The 16,609-nt window shown below is 35.7% G+C and overlaps 1 protein-coding gene across 1 annotated transcript in view; it reads right to left on the bottom strand.

The window, feature by feature from the left end:
* Window positions 1–5,479: 5,479 nt before the first annotated feature.
* spon1b (spondin 1b) overlaps window positions 5,480–16,609 on the bottom strand; it is an 80,079-nt gene continuing 68,949 nt past the window's right edge. Inside the window, exons 12-16 of the mRNA XM_055193121.2 lie at window positions 15,498–15,671; window positions 15,232–15,399; window positions 14,675–14,839; window positions 10,970–11,233; window positions 5,480–6,725 (exon numbers count right to left, since the gene is read on the bottom strand). Of these exons, the coding sequence (XP_055049096.2) occupies window positions 6,562–6,725; window positions 10,970–11,233; window positions 14,675–14,839; window positions 15,232–15,399; window positions 15,498–15,671 (935 nt within the window). The 3' untranslated portion in view covers window positions 5,480–6,561. The remainder of the gene's footprint in view (window positions 6,726–10,969; window positions 11,234–14,674; window positions 14,840–15,231; window positions 15,400–15,497; window positions 15,672–16,609) is intronic.

Below are 16,609 nucleotides of genomic sequence, written 5' to 3'. Positions count from 1 at the left end.
CTTAGCATATGGAGTTAAAGTCGCAATGAAATTGAAATGAAAAACTGTCATTTGTTTTGGATTATTGTGGTATATCTGTTAGCCTCGTTATTTAAAAAAAAAAGTGCCCTCATAATCTTAAATCAAAAGCGCAAATCTCCTCCCCTCCTTAAAATTATCTTTCTTTACTTCCAGTCATATGATATGGCATCTGGGCTGGGAAAAGATGGAAGCGAATAGAAAATGGGTGATTCTCACAAAATCCAAATTTAGAAGGTGTCCAGCATCAGAATTTTTAAAAAGCACTTGAAGCCAATTTTTTTTTTGCAGATATAAGATTAAGGTCTGAACTATAACCATTAATTTTAGAGGATTTAAAAAATATTTCCTATAGAATAATTTATATTTTTTAGATTATCATTATCAAAAATTATCATTACCGCAACATGATATTACATTAAATATCTGCATTTACAAACTCATGTTTCGGTAATGAGAACTAAAAAGTTGTCTAGGTACAAACAAAACAAAATTTTAACTTTTATCTGGAGAGAAAAAATAAGAACTGCTTACCTGGTAGCCATCTTGAGTGTCACAGTCAATTATGTCCCTTCCAACAAATTTTTTTTTTGAAAATGTTAGTTCCTTGAGGGCTTAAACAATGATTGAAAATTGTTGCGGAGGATGAGAAAAATTTTCTTGTACACATTTAAATTCCTTATTATTGTCTCTACATTTACCAATGATCACCAAATACCACATGTTTCTTTACTGTGAATGTTTATAGTATAACATGCACTGAAGTTTTTTATTTTTTAGATTTTTTAATTATAAATATTTCCATGTCAAAGAATCCAAATCCAGTCATGAACACGTTGTGGTAATGAAAATTTTCCCCTTAAATGTGGAAAAAACAACAAAATTAGTTTGTATGATGTCATTTGAAATCATGTGCAAAATAGTACATGAAGAGATGTTTGTAACTGAAAGATTCTTATTTTGATAGCATTAAAAAAAAAATTCAAAATGTTTCATGACACCTCATAAGTCTAATTTCGTAAGAATCACCCAAATAGCAACATGACCCAACTTCAAACGATCCAATTAGACTGTAAAAAAATGCAGCATTTTTGTCAAAATCAACATATATTTGTATGTTACTTTAACCTAAAAAGTAAGTTAAACAATTTTAACTTGTTTTTATAAGTTATGTCAACTTATCACAGGTAGCCTATAGAAGGTTGAATTGACTTTTTTTTTTGGTACACGTCCTGTTCAGGTCTTACAATCTCTACTACTAAACTGTTATGTTAATTAAGGGGTGTTAGATGACGGAGACATCCAAAATGTCCACTTCTGGGTTGAGTCTCAGTGCACCAGTACAACATCTTTCACCGCTGCAGTGTTTTTGCAGCATCTGCTGCGTTTTAAAGATTTAGTTTGGCGTTACAAAAGGTTCAAAATGTGTCAAGGCCTGTGTGCTATGTTTTTATTCAACAACACATGTGAAATGAACAAAACACACAGATACGTAAGCAATAAGGTACGAGAGGCTGCGCTGTATTGAATAAGTCAAGGCTAAAGGGCGTGGTTAGGCATGAAGTGAAGTCGAGTGTCTGCAACCCCTTCAGACGTGACTTATTCATGATACAGCGCTATAGCCTTGAGAACCTTATTGATTTTTAAAAACGGTTATCAGTAAAGCCAGGCGCTCACTACAGGATTATCGGCCCCGATTATATCAGACATGTTTAATCGGGATTATAATGTCAGTACTTTCACAATATAGCCAATGGGAGATGGAGGTGAATTACTGATCTTTTGAAATAGCTTCTTTATATAGTGTAGGCCAGTGGCGGCCAGTGGATTCTTTTTTCAAGGGTGCACGATGCAAAGTTCGTCACAACATGTATGTAGCCCGTCATGTGTGTGGTTTGTAATTTCAAAATATGCATCGAGTGATCCTATGTGCATCACGTGTTTTGTCAAAATAAGTGCCTGCTGCAGACGCGTCTAAAGGGTTTATGATAAAAGAGACGCTCACATTTGCCAGATACTCGCATAATCTCATGCGTAATCAGAGTTTAGTGTTAAGGGAGTGTATTTTGTGAACGCGAGCGTCTCTTTTATCATAAACGGTTTTGACGCGGGTGCAGCAAGCACTTATTTTGACAAAACACATGATGCACATGACTCAAAAAACACATATTTTAGAAAACACGAGCAACACACATGACACTCCGAACACATATTTTGAATTTGTGCCCCTTAGAAGACCATTTACGAGCTGCCACTGCAATAAGGCCTATAGAGAGTTACACACGCTTTTTGTGGCTGGCTTTAAAAATCCATTTAGAGATCCATTGTGTGCAAATGAATAAATGAATAAAACAAAAGAAAATTACAGTAAAGTGAAATGAAATCATCTTTCAACATGATTACCACTATCTGCCAAAAATAAATGTCCTCTTCTAAAAGGTTGAGGGTAATAAAACTGCTAAGTTCTTTACCAGCAAACATGTCTCGCCATGTCTGGACACGACATTGATTTTTTCTGTTTTTCTTATCAGATTTGTAAAGACTGAAGCCCTCAAGAACACCAGTGTGAGCTCAAAGGAGAATATCCAACAATTTATGTTGAGATACATCAGGTTAACTGACTCGTAAATCGAGCAGATGGAGATATGACACCACTGTGTTCATAGAAAGTAACAGTAAAAGTCCTTATTGTCCATAGGGATTTTTAGGATATATCTACTGAAATCTCCAGTTATAATCTAAATGGCCCAACCCAAAATGGAAACAAAGTTGTGTAGCGTAACAGGTTAATACAAAAACATTTCGAGTTAAACTATCAAATCTTGTTTTTTTTAAATAATTATTATTATATGATGTTTTATTAACAAAGTTTGGGAGGAACATGTTCAAATAATCCGCCAATCCATCTCATAAATGCGACCAGCAGTCAGCAATCAGGTGTCCACTTATTTGACTTATTGGTAAGTGTGAACTTGTGAAATACATGTGGTTTAAAAATGAAACCCACCCCTAATTGTAAAAACATAAATTGTGATGAATTGTTTAATATACTGTTAAAGTCTGTGTAAAGTCATTTATTATGGCACATTATAATATTAGAAATGTATTGCTAAAAACACATTACAAAGACTGTGAACTGTTTAATTACTGAATTGTGAAGTGAGTTAAACTTGTTCAGGAGTATTTGGGCGGGGTTAAAGCGGTGGCTCGATGACGCACCTGAGCATGGCCCCACCCCTAACACAATCTCGACGTGGTTGTGGCCAGGAGTGATACAGCTTCAACCAAAATCTCATAAAATCGCCAGATGAGAGCTGTTTTTATCCTACCTCTATACCCAACATCTTGTGGCCATAGCTGTATCCCCTCTAGCCAGAACCTCTCCATACCAGCATCCATTCAGCTTAGTTGTATTTGAAAGCGGTTTTAGCGCTCACAGCGGCCACGCACCCAACGATTGAGAGCAGATAATCTTGCCTGTTTATCCAAGATTTGACGTAAAATACCAAGATTTTGATATTTTCTTTTATTTACCGTTTTTAACCATTTAAATTGGCTGGGTGGTTAAAGTTTTTTGTGGTGTGATAATTTGACTTTAAAGTACTTCCAGTCTAAACAGCCAAAATAAAGTGCAAGTGAACCCCACTTCAATAGTCATTACAAGACTAAAGCAATAATGGTTTACATTAGGTGCTAGATTTCTTAGATGTAAATCATTCTTATATTCCCCATCATGTTACTTATTACTTACTTATTACTTTATTTGTCCCTGTTAAGGACAAATGTTCTTTTTCTAGGGAACAGTACAGCACATTCTCTTGTTGCAGAGCTTTAAAGCACTTGAGCTTGAATTCCACACACGCACACGCGCACGCGCACGCGCACGCGCACACGCACACGGAACAATAGTAGGGTAATGATGTCACAACATGAGTAGGGTAATGATGTCACAACATGGATGACGTCAAAATTACCTGAATGATTCAGTGGTGTAATCCTACAACATCTTTATTCTGAGACCAGGGGATGGCGATTCTAAAAAAACACGCAGTCTACCGTTGCTCATAGTAACCAACGCAACGTTGATGCACATCTGGTCTAGATAAACAGCGAACTGTTATTTGTTGTAAATGTTTTAAAGCAAAACGTTTAATTTCCTTTGCAAAGAAAGAAAACTCATTCATTAGTTGCTGCTGCTAATGTATGCCTTTTAAAACTATACTACTGCAGCGAATACTTACCTAATGAATATTAAATAGCCTGCGTGGTGCTGAAGGCGTTCGATATGCACGTACCCTAATCAATATTCATGAGTAAATCCTTTGCCATAGTAGAATCTACTCTGCAAATGAACTACATAGCGAACGTCACGAAATGAATTATTTATAAGAAGCACAACTTAAATAATCACTCGCTGCCCTGTCGATGTTTCACAATAAAATGACTTGATGCTTGTGTTACCATGACAACCATACCTGTGTTTTGCCCCAGTTTAATTCTCTTCTCAGTGCTAGTGCGAGACGTGATGCGTTACAACAGAGAATCGTGTTTCGGAAAACCTCTTCTGTTTTTCCTCGTGACGCCGTTACCTCATTCTTGTCAACCCAAATAACTGTAGGAGTTTCATAAAAGCTTTAAATGGCAAAAGCAAAAACCTAAATAAATGTATCACCATATAATGTAACAGCTCAGCACTTGAACACGAGTAGACCACTGAAAATGACAACCATAAAGCTAACGAACGTATTTAAACGATTACAAACTGCTAATACAGTTAATTACAGACGGACAAATGACACTTATCTTACATATTTCCCAATCAACCCACTGTAAGCATGCCTTAAAAATACCATGCAGACAGAACTTGATTTAATTTGAGCATATGTTTATGTAAAAAAAAATCATTATTATTTACAATTTTGCTCACTTAACATTTATAACTCACGATTAAACCGTTTCAAATTTGTTAAACACTTGTTTTAACTGCAATTTTGGGCCATGTGTTTATAAAAGTTAATTGAAACTCACGATACCACTTAGTGGCGAACTGTGGCATTTACATAATTGTTTAACACAATTCACTGCCTCCCCCTAGTGGTCATAAAGAGAAACTGTCCGACCTTTTTTCTATAGTAGTACTAACAGTAGTAAATTGTAGTATATATGTTAATTTATACTTTATTATTCTGTAGTGTAAACTATAATAAATTGTACTAGAAAACTAGCATACTACCGTATCTATTTTATTACAGTTTATTATAATAGTATACTACTACTTATTTTTCATATAGGTAGTTACTCAAAAAGTTATTCAAATATATGACAAATAAATTATAAATCATGTGAAAAAATATGTTTAATGTGTGGTGCTAAAATAAAAAAAAACATATTTAGTAACAGTATTGCAGCTTTCAGCTTTGCATCATACATTAGGAAAAAAATGCACCAACCAATCCAAAAACATAGTCACAAAATTTTATTGTAAAGAAGATTTATTCCAAAATAGTAGAATATTGTGAGCGAATGGATGAATGGAAAATACAGGGGAAAAAAACAGGAGAGAAATGGAGTAAAATCCACACATGACTTTGGCGAGGCTTTCCGAAGCTGAATACAAGTATATCAATATTCCACAGTAAAAGTAATAAAATGTCTAATTTAAAGGCCTTCTTACCCTATAAATCTGTTAATATTTTTACATTAGCCTATTATACATCTATTAATGCAATAAAAAGTCACAAATCTATTTTAAACTCTGTAAATATACCACGATTTATAAAACAAAATAAAGAAACGTGAATGGTTATGCTTACCTGTGCTTTATACTGTAATCCTGGACAATAATGTTAAACTTTTCGCAAGCCAATGCTTTATTCCATATAAACCTGATTTGGTTTCTATTCAACACCATTTTCAGTCAAGAAGACCACACACACACATGCTGTGCCAATTGCACAGCAATCCCATTTTCACCAAATGCTTGCTGTTTGAATCAATTGGGCATCGATTGTGGGTGACCCACCTTGATATCGTTCAATAGAGGCGGTGAAATCCTGCTGTTTTTGACCTTGTATTACGAACGGGGATCAAAAGAATGTTTTCCGCACCTGATATTTCACCTGATAAACTGATAATGCATTTTGGATGCATAAAACAAAAAATGCTACTTATATTTGTATGTATATATTGCATGTATCCGTTTAGACCTTTGAACTGCAAATGTCATTCTTCTTAAAAATTAAGTGTGCACAGATGATTTAGTGTATGATTGTGAAGTTGTACTGAAAAGTGTTGGTTAAACATTAATACAGTATATACGCCTGCTAAGAAGGCAACTAAAACTAATCACGGATAACAGGCCTGATCCACGTTGTGTGTAACTCTAAAATCCTATAATAAGCTGTAACTGTGGTACACACGCTCTCGCCGGCTCCCCCTGCTGGAAACCCTGGTGTAAAACTACGCTGCTCGACTTCGGCCATTTATAAGCTGAGACGTGTGACTGTGACAGGGTGTGTGTATTACAGTGATACACTGTCTCTTTTAGCACAGGTGCACGTTGCAAGCGCGGGACTCCTTCAAGTTTTTGCAGTGTTTGTACTCAGGGCCTTTGAACTTTTTCGGCAAAACCAGCATGCGCTCCTGGACCCCCCCGCCGCACGGCTTGGTACACCTCATCCAGTTTGTCCACCTGGTCATCGGACAGTCTGGAAAAGAAAAAAATGATATCAAGGGGGGTTCTTGAAACAGTAAGTTTTCAGGAATGTTCTCCCACATGGGATTGACACGGAAAGTTTTGTTTGTGAAATTTATGGGAAAAACATGAAATCTGTTTTCTGTAATGAATAAGTTAGATGTTTAGCTAAACAGAATTTTATTTTTTTAAGTATGGCAAACAATAGAAAAGAAATTCTTGTATGATGATAAAAAATATAATATATTCTTATAATAAATACTTAAAAAGATACATATTTTACAAGTAAAAATCACGGTAAACATTGTTTATATTTTAAAGAATTTGTCAATTTTCTTAAAAAATCCAGATAATTTACTCACCACCATGTCATCCAAAATGTTGATGTCTTTCTTTGTTCAGTCGAGAAAAAATTATGTTTTTTGAGAAAAACATTCCAGGATTTTCTCATTTAATGGACTTTAATGGACCCCAACACTTAACAGTTTTAATGCAGTTTAAAATTGCAGTTTCAAAGGACTCTAAAAGATCCCAAACGAGGCATAATGGTCTTATCTAGCGAAATAATTGTGGCAATAAAAATAAAAATATCCTCCAGCTGTGTGACGAGCCAGCGCGACCTCACATAATACGTCATCACGTCAAGAAGTCACGGATGACGTATCGAAACTACACCCCAGCAGGGGCGTGGGAAGTGGGGGTGCTGCAGCACCCCCTGGTGGCAGAGATTTAAAACTGCGATGACAGTAAAATTATTTCTTATAAATATCTCTTGATTTTGGTTTGTTTCTGTACAAAGACATTTTGTATGCCATGTTTTAGGTGTGTGATGAAGAGAGGGATAATTTTAGTAATTTTAAAAATGATTTAATTTATTTCATTGTGTATTAGCCAGATTCTATCAGATTCTGTCTTGACCACGTGATTGCATTCAGCCGATATGCTGTAATAGGCATAAGCATAACACACAAGCACGCACACTCACAGCCACATACTGAACGCCGAATGAGTTTATCAGCTTCCCAATGTCTCAAAAGAGAATTTTGGATTTTTTTCAATCACACAACGCAAAATTCCCGAGGACTAATTATTAAGGCATGTATTGCTAATACATTTTTACAATGATTCGCATTGATTTACAATGGTCGCACTATATAAATAACATTTTAGTTTGCATGCGTAAAAAGTGCATGCAACAATGAAACACATATAAAACGAACAAGAATGAACTGTGGAGTGTGGTTGGCCTATATGAGAAGGTCTACTACTCTTAAAATAATTTAGCATGGTTTTAGAATATATTTTTATCAAAATATGTTGGCCCATTTTGATATTTTAAACATATTCCGATGGAAAAATGCGTACAAGCTAGATTCAGTAAACTATTTTCTAGTTCGTCATCTTTTCAAAAAGATTTAAAAATATAGCCAAATTGTTTTGCGGTGTTTAACGCACTTGTAAATGTTACAGAACATGTGCTTTATTGAATGAAAGTATAAACGGGTGAATAAAATTATTAAAACGACGTAAAATGAACTAAATTATATATGTACCATAAGGAACATGCATGCGACATTTAAAAGGTATTTCAAAAAAATTATATAAATTATTCCCATGCATCGATTTTAAAGCGTAACTAAACCCCTGGTCAAAGCCTGACTCCACCCACTGGCAATATTTGAAAAATGCAAGAAAAGTGGGCAGATCCCTACAGAGATAGAGGGGACGAACTAAGCTCGTACCAAGTGTGTGGTGAGATCGTAACAAGGGCGTGGTGAGCTTGAACCTGCTTACGTCACAAGGTCTTTTTTTGGACCCAACATCCAATAGGAAAATTCAGCTGCAGTAGCCACCGTTCAACCTGAAGAGGGCAGCACTTAGACATTTTTACACCATATATTGCAGTATTGAAACACTTTATATATTAATGTCAAAAAACTTACTAAAATCAATGAACAGCACTAATAAAGGATCATTCTTACAGATCATTAACTAAAAAAAGTTGGTTTAGGGTTTAGTTACTCTTTAATGTTAAACGTCTATAAATTCAAATGAATCCATTTGGAATATATTCCGACAATTTAGGACATGATTTTGGAATTTTAAAGTCGAAAAATATCTTATTTTTACACCGCAGGAGGCATGGCAAAGTGAAACAAACACAAATATTACATTTACGTGTAAAAATAGAATTAAATGAAACCCGTGAATTGAAAGGTCTATAATCGCCTTAACTCGAGTAGTGTCAATAAAGTTATTATGTTAGAGTTTAGAAATATTAAAAACTTAACCAAAGGACAACAAAAAGGCGTACTGGGACCAGTGAGAATGCATATGTGTACATAAACTGGTTCCATACCCCCGACAATCCTCCGAACTTGCTCAAAGTTAATTTTCCTGTTTTTCTTTTTTCTTTACATCTTCAAACTCCATGTTGCACTTAAGCTCCACCATACCGCACAGCATGCCCGGTGCGTGATGCGTGCCAGAGGAGACTCCGCACCTGACTCGCGTTGCATTTTGTAACTTTTACAAATCATTTTGTAATTTGTAATTTGTGTAACTTTTTGGAAACATTTGTTACTTTGGCCTAAATAAAGTATATATAATATTTCTGATTATGGCATAGCTTTCTCCCCAATTGGGCTAATAAAGTAATGATTAAAAATATGCTTATATCGGCCCGGCCCGAGGATAGTAGCGGAAAATAACGTCCTGGACAGAGAATCTCTACTATGTTGCAATAGGCTAAATAGTTTGTATGCCCCGTCAGCTCAGCTGTAGGCTACTTTATGGATGGGAGGGGGGAGTGATTATTTTAAAAGAAGACATGGGTAGAGTGGTCTGCAGAATACAGAGCTTGTGAACAACATTAGAATTCTATAACTCTATTCTATCCCCCCCCCCCCGCACCCCCTACCGAAAATATCTTCCCGCGCCTCTGCACCACAGTGTTTACAAGTGTGGAGAAAGAGGACCGTTCCGACATTGTTGTGTGTCGAATGGTACTAATTATTGTCTTTGTGTCAATTTATTGTTTAAAATGGACGGCAAATGTGCGTTTCATATATGTAACGCGTGACCTTTCTACGTCATTACGCAATTACGTGAGGTCGCGCTGGCGCGTCAAAAGGAAAGGAGAAAGGCGAGAAGTTATGGTTTAAAAGTGCTTATTTTTTACTTTTCTGGCCAAAAATGACAATCGTTTCGCTAGATAAGACCCTTATGCATCGTTTGGGATCGTTTAGAGTCCTTTGAAACTCCATTGAAACTGCAATTTTAACTGCATTAAAACTGTTAAGTGTTGGGGTCCATTTAAGTCCATTAAAATGAGAAAAATCCTGTGATGTTTTCCTCAAAAAACATATTTTTTTCTCAACTGAACAAAGAAAGACATCAACATTTTGGATGACATGGTGGTTAGTAAATTATCTGAATTTAAAAAAAAAAAATTGACTAATCCTTTAACGTGGTAATATAAGATATACAATAAATGCTGTTTTGTACATTCCTTCATAAAAGATCCTCTCATGAACATTTAATCCCTTCACAGATAATGAATCAGATTCTCTCAAGAACACCGAAGCCAAGATCAAGTGTCAAGACCTCCAAAATGAAGACGGAAATTAAGATTAACCATTGTCCTCCGCAGCTGAAGGGAGACAGTGCAGTTAAAGCTGATGTATGAGGGTTCAGTAAGTGTTTGTACTGTGACCACACCAAGACAAATGCTTTGGATGGTGTAGCAAAACCAGAAAGCTTTTTTTGGGACATCTTCTGCCACCTGCGACCGTACTGAATCACTTCATCATACATTGACAATACATAGTGAGTGTGTGAAAGAGATGAGTGTCTGAGATTAAAATATATGCTGTATCGATTGATTCGAGTAGTGGCAATAAATAAAGTTTACAGGATGTTTAGAAGAACAGTTTGATCAATAGGTTTTTTTGGATAACAAAAATGATATCAGAACGTTTCATGTGCAAAAAAACAAACAATAATAATATAATGACAGTCAGGATGTCTGTATGAAAAGAGGGACTATACAGCTTTTGGACTAAGGGTCATGTGTTAAGATGCTATGAACTATGGTGTGATGGATGGGTGGGGATGGTGGATGGGTATCTGGGGTTGGTGTTTCACTATATAAATATATTATAATATTATGATCAGTGTTTTAAAAATAATAGTTTAATCTGTTGATAAAGTGCTAAACTCGGATGAGTGCTGACTAAACAGTAAATCGTTTCCAACCTGTGCTCTCCTCTGCCACCGAATCTCGTCTCTGCTTTACTCGTTGCCTGTCTGAAACGTCCTGCCTCTTCTTTTTGTCACTGGCGCGGGAACCTCTCGAACACTTGCGGACCTTACATTTCTTCCTCTGGACCGTCTCTGGGCATGGCATGCCGCCAAACTGAGGCTCCAGCTTGACCATCCGTGAGCGGATCATGTGACCCTTCCCGCAAGACTTATTACACTCGGACCACGCTGACCATTCTGACAGCATGCAGTCTGTGGCTGGAGATGGTAGACAATAAATTGTTTGAGGATTTAAATGCCTTATGGACACATAAACAGAAAGATGGAAGTGTTTGAAAGGTCACTTATAGAAATGTCCATTTATTTCGTAAAAACGTATAAAACTTTAAATTTATAGTTCATAATTTAATTTTATTTCACGGGCCATGTTAAACAAAAAACACTTTCCTAGAATGCCATTACCTAAATTTACAGTAATAACTATATATTTACAAAATACAGTAAGTTACTCGCGATAAATCGTTTGCAGTATAAAAGTTTTTGCTTACATCATGTATGTGTGTGTGTACTGTGTAAAATAATTATGTGTATATAAATACACACATATATTTAACAAATATTAACATGTGTATACCAGGGCCGTGCACAGGGGGGTGGCCCGGTGGCTAGAGCAACTGCCCTTCTGCCCAAATCGGCTGAGATGCCCCTCTCGCCAACCCCAGTCAAAGTGTTCTGTTGCTGCTCGTCTAAAGATCCACTGTTTCTGGTAATCCACTTCGTGATTTCCCGCCGCTCTGCAGCATCTCTCACATTCTGTGTCCACTCTTTGAAGGGCGAAGACGACAGTTTGTTGTATTAACAGGTAGATTCATTATTTTACCTCAGTTGTTGAGCTGCTCAATTAGTAATTTGGGTAGTCTGAAGCCGAGAGAGGTCGTGTTCTATATTTATTTTTGCTTGCTTGTGTTCTAGTGATCACTACTTAATTTTCTCGTTATCTCGAGAAAACAGCAGCTTGTTTTCTCGTGATCTCAACATAACAAAAGTTGTATTCTTGTGATGTGATTAAAGCATACGTGTACTCAATAGAACATAATTTTTAGACAGCAAAAGCATATTTAGCAAATAAGCATGGATGAACAAATGAGATTTTACTTGGATCAGGGATTCGCTCAAGATAAAACAGATTTGCCAATAATTGATCATTTGATAGCGCGGTGAATTTGGGGACCGTCTTTAAAGTACTCCATATACGTTTCTACTTTAAACAGCATTAAAATGGAATAACTTACGGTCAACAAACAGTCACAAAACCAACTGTAAAGTATTTGTGGTTGTCAACTATAATGCACACTTTTTTAGATGTTTTATATTTATTCAAATAAACTGTTAAATACAATTGAAGATAGAAACTTGTACAGTGCACTTTAGAGATGGTCCCTAAATTCACGAACATCAAACTTTATTTATTTATTTATTAAGTCTATTGACAATTAGCTACGCGTGGTAACGGCGAAGACTTATGCATCAGCAGTCCACTTCAAAATAAATGAAATATTATGGACAGGAAATTAAGTTACATTATGGCATTTGGATTATTATGTCTGGATAGCGAGAAAACAACTTTTGTTATCTCGAGATCATGAGAAAACAAGCAGCAAAAATAAAAATATGGATGACCTCTCTCGGCTTTCCTATGTTTTTGTATTTCTGTGGATGATTTGCTCTCTGTCTTCTTAAAGTGCTAACAACTTAGCAAACATTTTTAGAATTACAGTGATTGTGTAATGAGTACCCGATGAGATCTAATATAAATAACACCAAATGTGCTGTTGTTGGCACACTTTGTCGACAAAAAATAAAAAACAATGTTTTTTAAAAAAAGACTGAGTTGGAAGCGAGGCTGTTCAAAATTGCAAATATGGATTCAAAGCTTCAGCATGTAAATCATATAGAATATTAAGAAGTTTTGTCACACTCTAAATCTTGTTATAAAGTCTATTTTCCATTATAATCACTTATATTATTTGATACTAATCTATAACACATCATATTGTTAAAGCCATATAAATTGTGCCCCCCATGCCCCCTTTTTGATTTGGGCCACTGCCCCTCAAAATGTCTGTGCACGGCCCTGGTGTATACACATTTTTATTAGGGCTGTCAAAAGATTAATCGCAATTAATCGCATCCAAAATAAAAGTTTGTGTTTACATAACATATGTGTGTGTACTGTGTGTAAATATTATGTATATATAAATATACACACATACATTCAGGTATATATAATTGAAATATTTGCATTTAAATACTGTATATACATTTATATAATTTATATTATATATAAATATAAATATTTTATACATAAATATTTTATATATAAATATAACATTTTTTTCTTAAATATATACATGATTTCGTGTGTTAGTCAAGTCAATTGGCCCCATCTATAAAGTAGACTACTACTTTAATTGCGATTAATCTTTTGACAGCCCTAATTTTTATATTTATATTTAATTTATATTATATATAATTATAAATACTTAATATATAAATTTTTTTTCCTTAAAATTATAAATGTATGTGTGTATTTATATATACCGTACATAATTATTTTAAACAGTACACACATATATATGATGTAAACAAAAACTTTTATTCTGGAAACGATTAGTCGCGATTAATAATTATGCAGCCCTACTCTGATTTAACTTCCTGTTTTTATCGGATTTCATTTCAAATTTACATTCATTTACCTTTACAGTTATGAATTTGGCTGACCAAAGTGACTTACAGTGCTTTCAAGGAATACAGTTTATCAGTATGTTTTCCCTGGGAATTGAACTCATCACCTTTGGGCTGCTAACAAAATGGTCTATCAATTGAGCACGGGGTGTTTAGTTGAAAGGTACTCTTCTTAAAGGAAAACACCACAGTTTTTCAAAATGTTACTATATTTTTACCTCAACGTAGACTAATTAATACATACCTATCTTTATTCAATGCGTGCACATAATCTTTGTACAGCGCGTTGTAAATGTGTTAGCATTTAGCCTAGCCCCATTCATTCCTTAGGATCCAAACAGGGATGAATTTAGAAGCCACCAAACACTTCCATGTTTTCCCTATTTAAAGACTGTTACATGAGTAGTTACACGAGTAAGTATGGTGGCACAAAATAAAACTAAAAAAAGATAACTATATTGTATGGCGGAAGAGCACTTAGTTTGCAGCACTTCAACCTCAGTGCGCAGTAACATCATCACTCCTGACTAGCCCCCACTCTCAGTTCTGTCAATATTACTGCACTCATTTTTTATTCGCTTAAAAAAATTGCCACGTTTTATTTTGTGCCACCATACTCATGTAACTACTCATGTAACAGTCTTTAAATAGGGAAAATATGGAAGTTTTTGATGGCTTCTAAATTCATCCCTGTTTGGATCCTAAGGAATGAATGTGGCTAGGCTAAATGCTAACACATTCACGACGCGCTATACAAAGAATAAGTGCACGCATTGAAAAAGATAGGTATGTACTAATTCGTCGAATTTGAGGTAAGAACAAAGTAAAATATTGAAAAGCGGTGGTGTTTTCCTTTAAATTTTGCACAAGCTTGACTATCATTACAGTATTTAAATATAAAAACAAAGTGAATGGATATTCCCCACAATGATGAACAACAAACGTGTTACTCACGGCATTCTGGATGCATGCACTTTTCAACCTCCTCGAGCTCATCTGGGCACAGACTGGGATCTACGGGCGTCTTCAGCATGCGCTGACGGGAACGCATTCCCACACCACACGACACGCTGCACTTGCCCCATTCTGACCACGGAGACAGCATACACACCACAGCATCTACACGTACATAAAAATTTGTATGTATTTATATATATTATTTTCCTACATAGTGCATACTAAAGTTTTACATTGGTTAATATTTACACATTTGGCAGATGCTTTCAATTTATACATTGTTTTTACCAGCATGCCCTCTAGGAATCAAACACAAGATGCTAAAGTACAGGAATACCTCCTAGCACAAGTGCATACTGGATTTACTGTGCACATTACAATGAGTGCTTCAGAGACCCGGTCAAGTGAGAAGCAAATCTCATTAGAAATCACCAAACAGTAAAGTCCTTAGGGCTGGAGAGAAACTTCCAGTAATGAATTAAGTTTGGCGAAGCGGTGATTTCTCTGCCCGTGAGAGGTTTGGCTGCATTGACATTTTGTGACTCCGTACTTACTGCAGTCGGGCATCATGCACTTCTCTGCCTCCGCCAGCTGTACGCGGCAGGGTGAGCCATCTGAGGCTTCCATCTTCATCATGCGCTCTCTTCTCCTCATCCCCACTCCACAGCTCACACTACAGGGTTCCCACTCGCCCCATTCTGTGACCACGCAGCTGCTGGCAGCTGTAACGCACACAGACAGATTAAGTGAGGAGGATGTCTTATAGACTTCAATTGTATTTATACTGTACCTTGACTTTTTTTAATCGTATGTGACTTACAGCACTCTTCGTTGACAACACACTTTTCGGTCTCCTCGGTTGGCAGCGTACAGCTGGAGCCGTCCTCTGGGAACTGTTTGACGTATCTCTCTCTGGACCGCATGCCCATGCCACAGGAGGCGCTGCACGGAGACCAGCTGATCCACTCTGACATCATACATGTAGACGGCTCCACTGGACAGAATGCAGTATGCTAATGAGCCATGTCCAACAAACAACACATTTTAAAACAGTGCTAATACAGAATGAGTAGGCATGACCAAACCTTGGATTGGTACTGTAGCATATAAAATCATTGCTTAGATTTGGAGTCAATTTAGCGATTTACGAGCAATTAATCCAGTGGCTGTGTCCGAAATAGCCCCCATACCCTCATTCTCTACATTAGTTTGCTAATATATATATATATACACTTGAATGAATGAATAAATAAGTGAGTGAATTTGGACACTAAATGCCAGAAGCGCTGCAAGCCCCATCTTGTGTCACGATGCGAAAGTTAATTTGGCACGTGCTCAACATTAGGCACGTGCCTATCCATGGACAGTAGTCCATCAGTAACCCTGAATCTCATTGGTTCCTGAGATTACTGAGTGGCGTACACTGTAAAAATGATTTTGTGGCTTGGTAAATTTAACTAAATAAAATGAGTAAATTGTATTAAAAAAAATTTAAAAACCAAATTTTAGTAAAAATAACACAAAAAGTGAGTAATTCTAAATGAACACATTATTTAGTAAATTCAACGAAATTTTATCATGTAAAATCTGTAAAAAGGAAATTAAATTAATAATTTTGGGTTGAAACTACTTGGATTATTTTAGTAAATATAACTAAGGCAGTGGACTAAAAATAATACGCTGGATTCACTAAAAATATAGTGCATCATTTTTGCATCCACTTTTTTGAGTAAATTTTACATTAATTTTTAAGCAATTGCTTAAAATTCCATGTAAAACTTACTTAAAAAATTGCAATTCCTTAAATTGCTTAAAATTCCATGTAAAACTTACTTAAAAAATTGCAATTCCTTAAATTGCTTAAAATTCCATGTAAAACTTACTTACTTAAAAATTGAAATCGCTTAAAGTGCTTAAAATACCACGTAAAAC

This window comes from Misgurnus anguillicaudatus, chromosome 6 (genome assembly GCF_027580225.2).
Source record: "Misgurnus anguillicaudatus chromosome 6, ASM2758022v2, whole genome shotgun sequence".
Lineage (NCBI taxonomy): Eukaryota > Metazoa > Chordata > Actinopteri > Cypriniformes > Cobitidae > Misgurnus > Misgurnus anguillicaudatus.
Note: the sequence above shows the minus strand (reverse complement) of the source record. Positions and strands in the feature narration are given on the sequence as shown.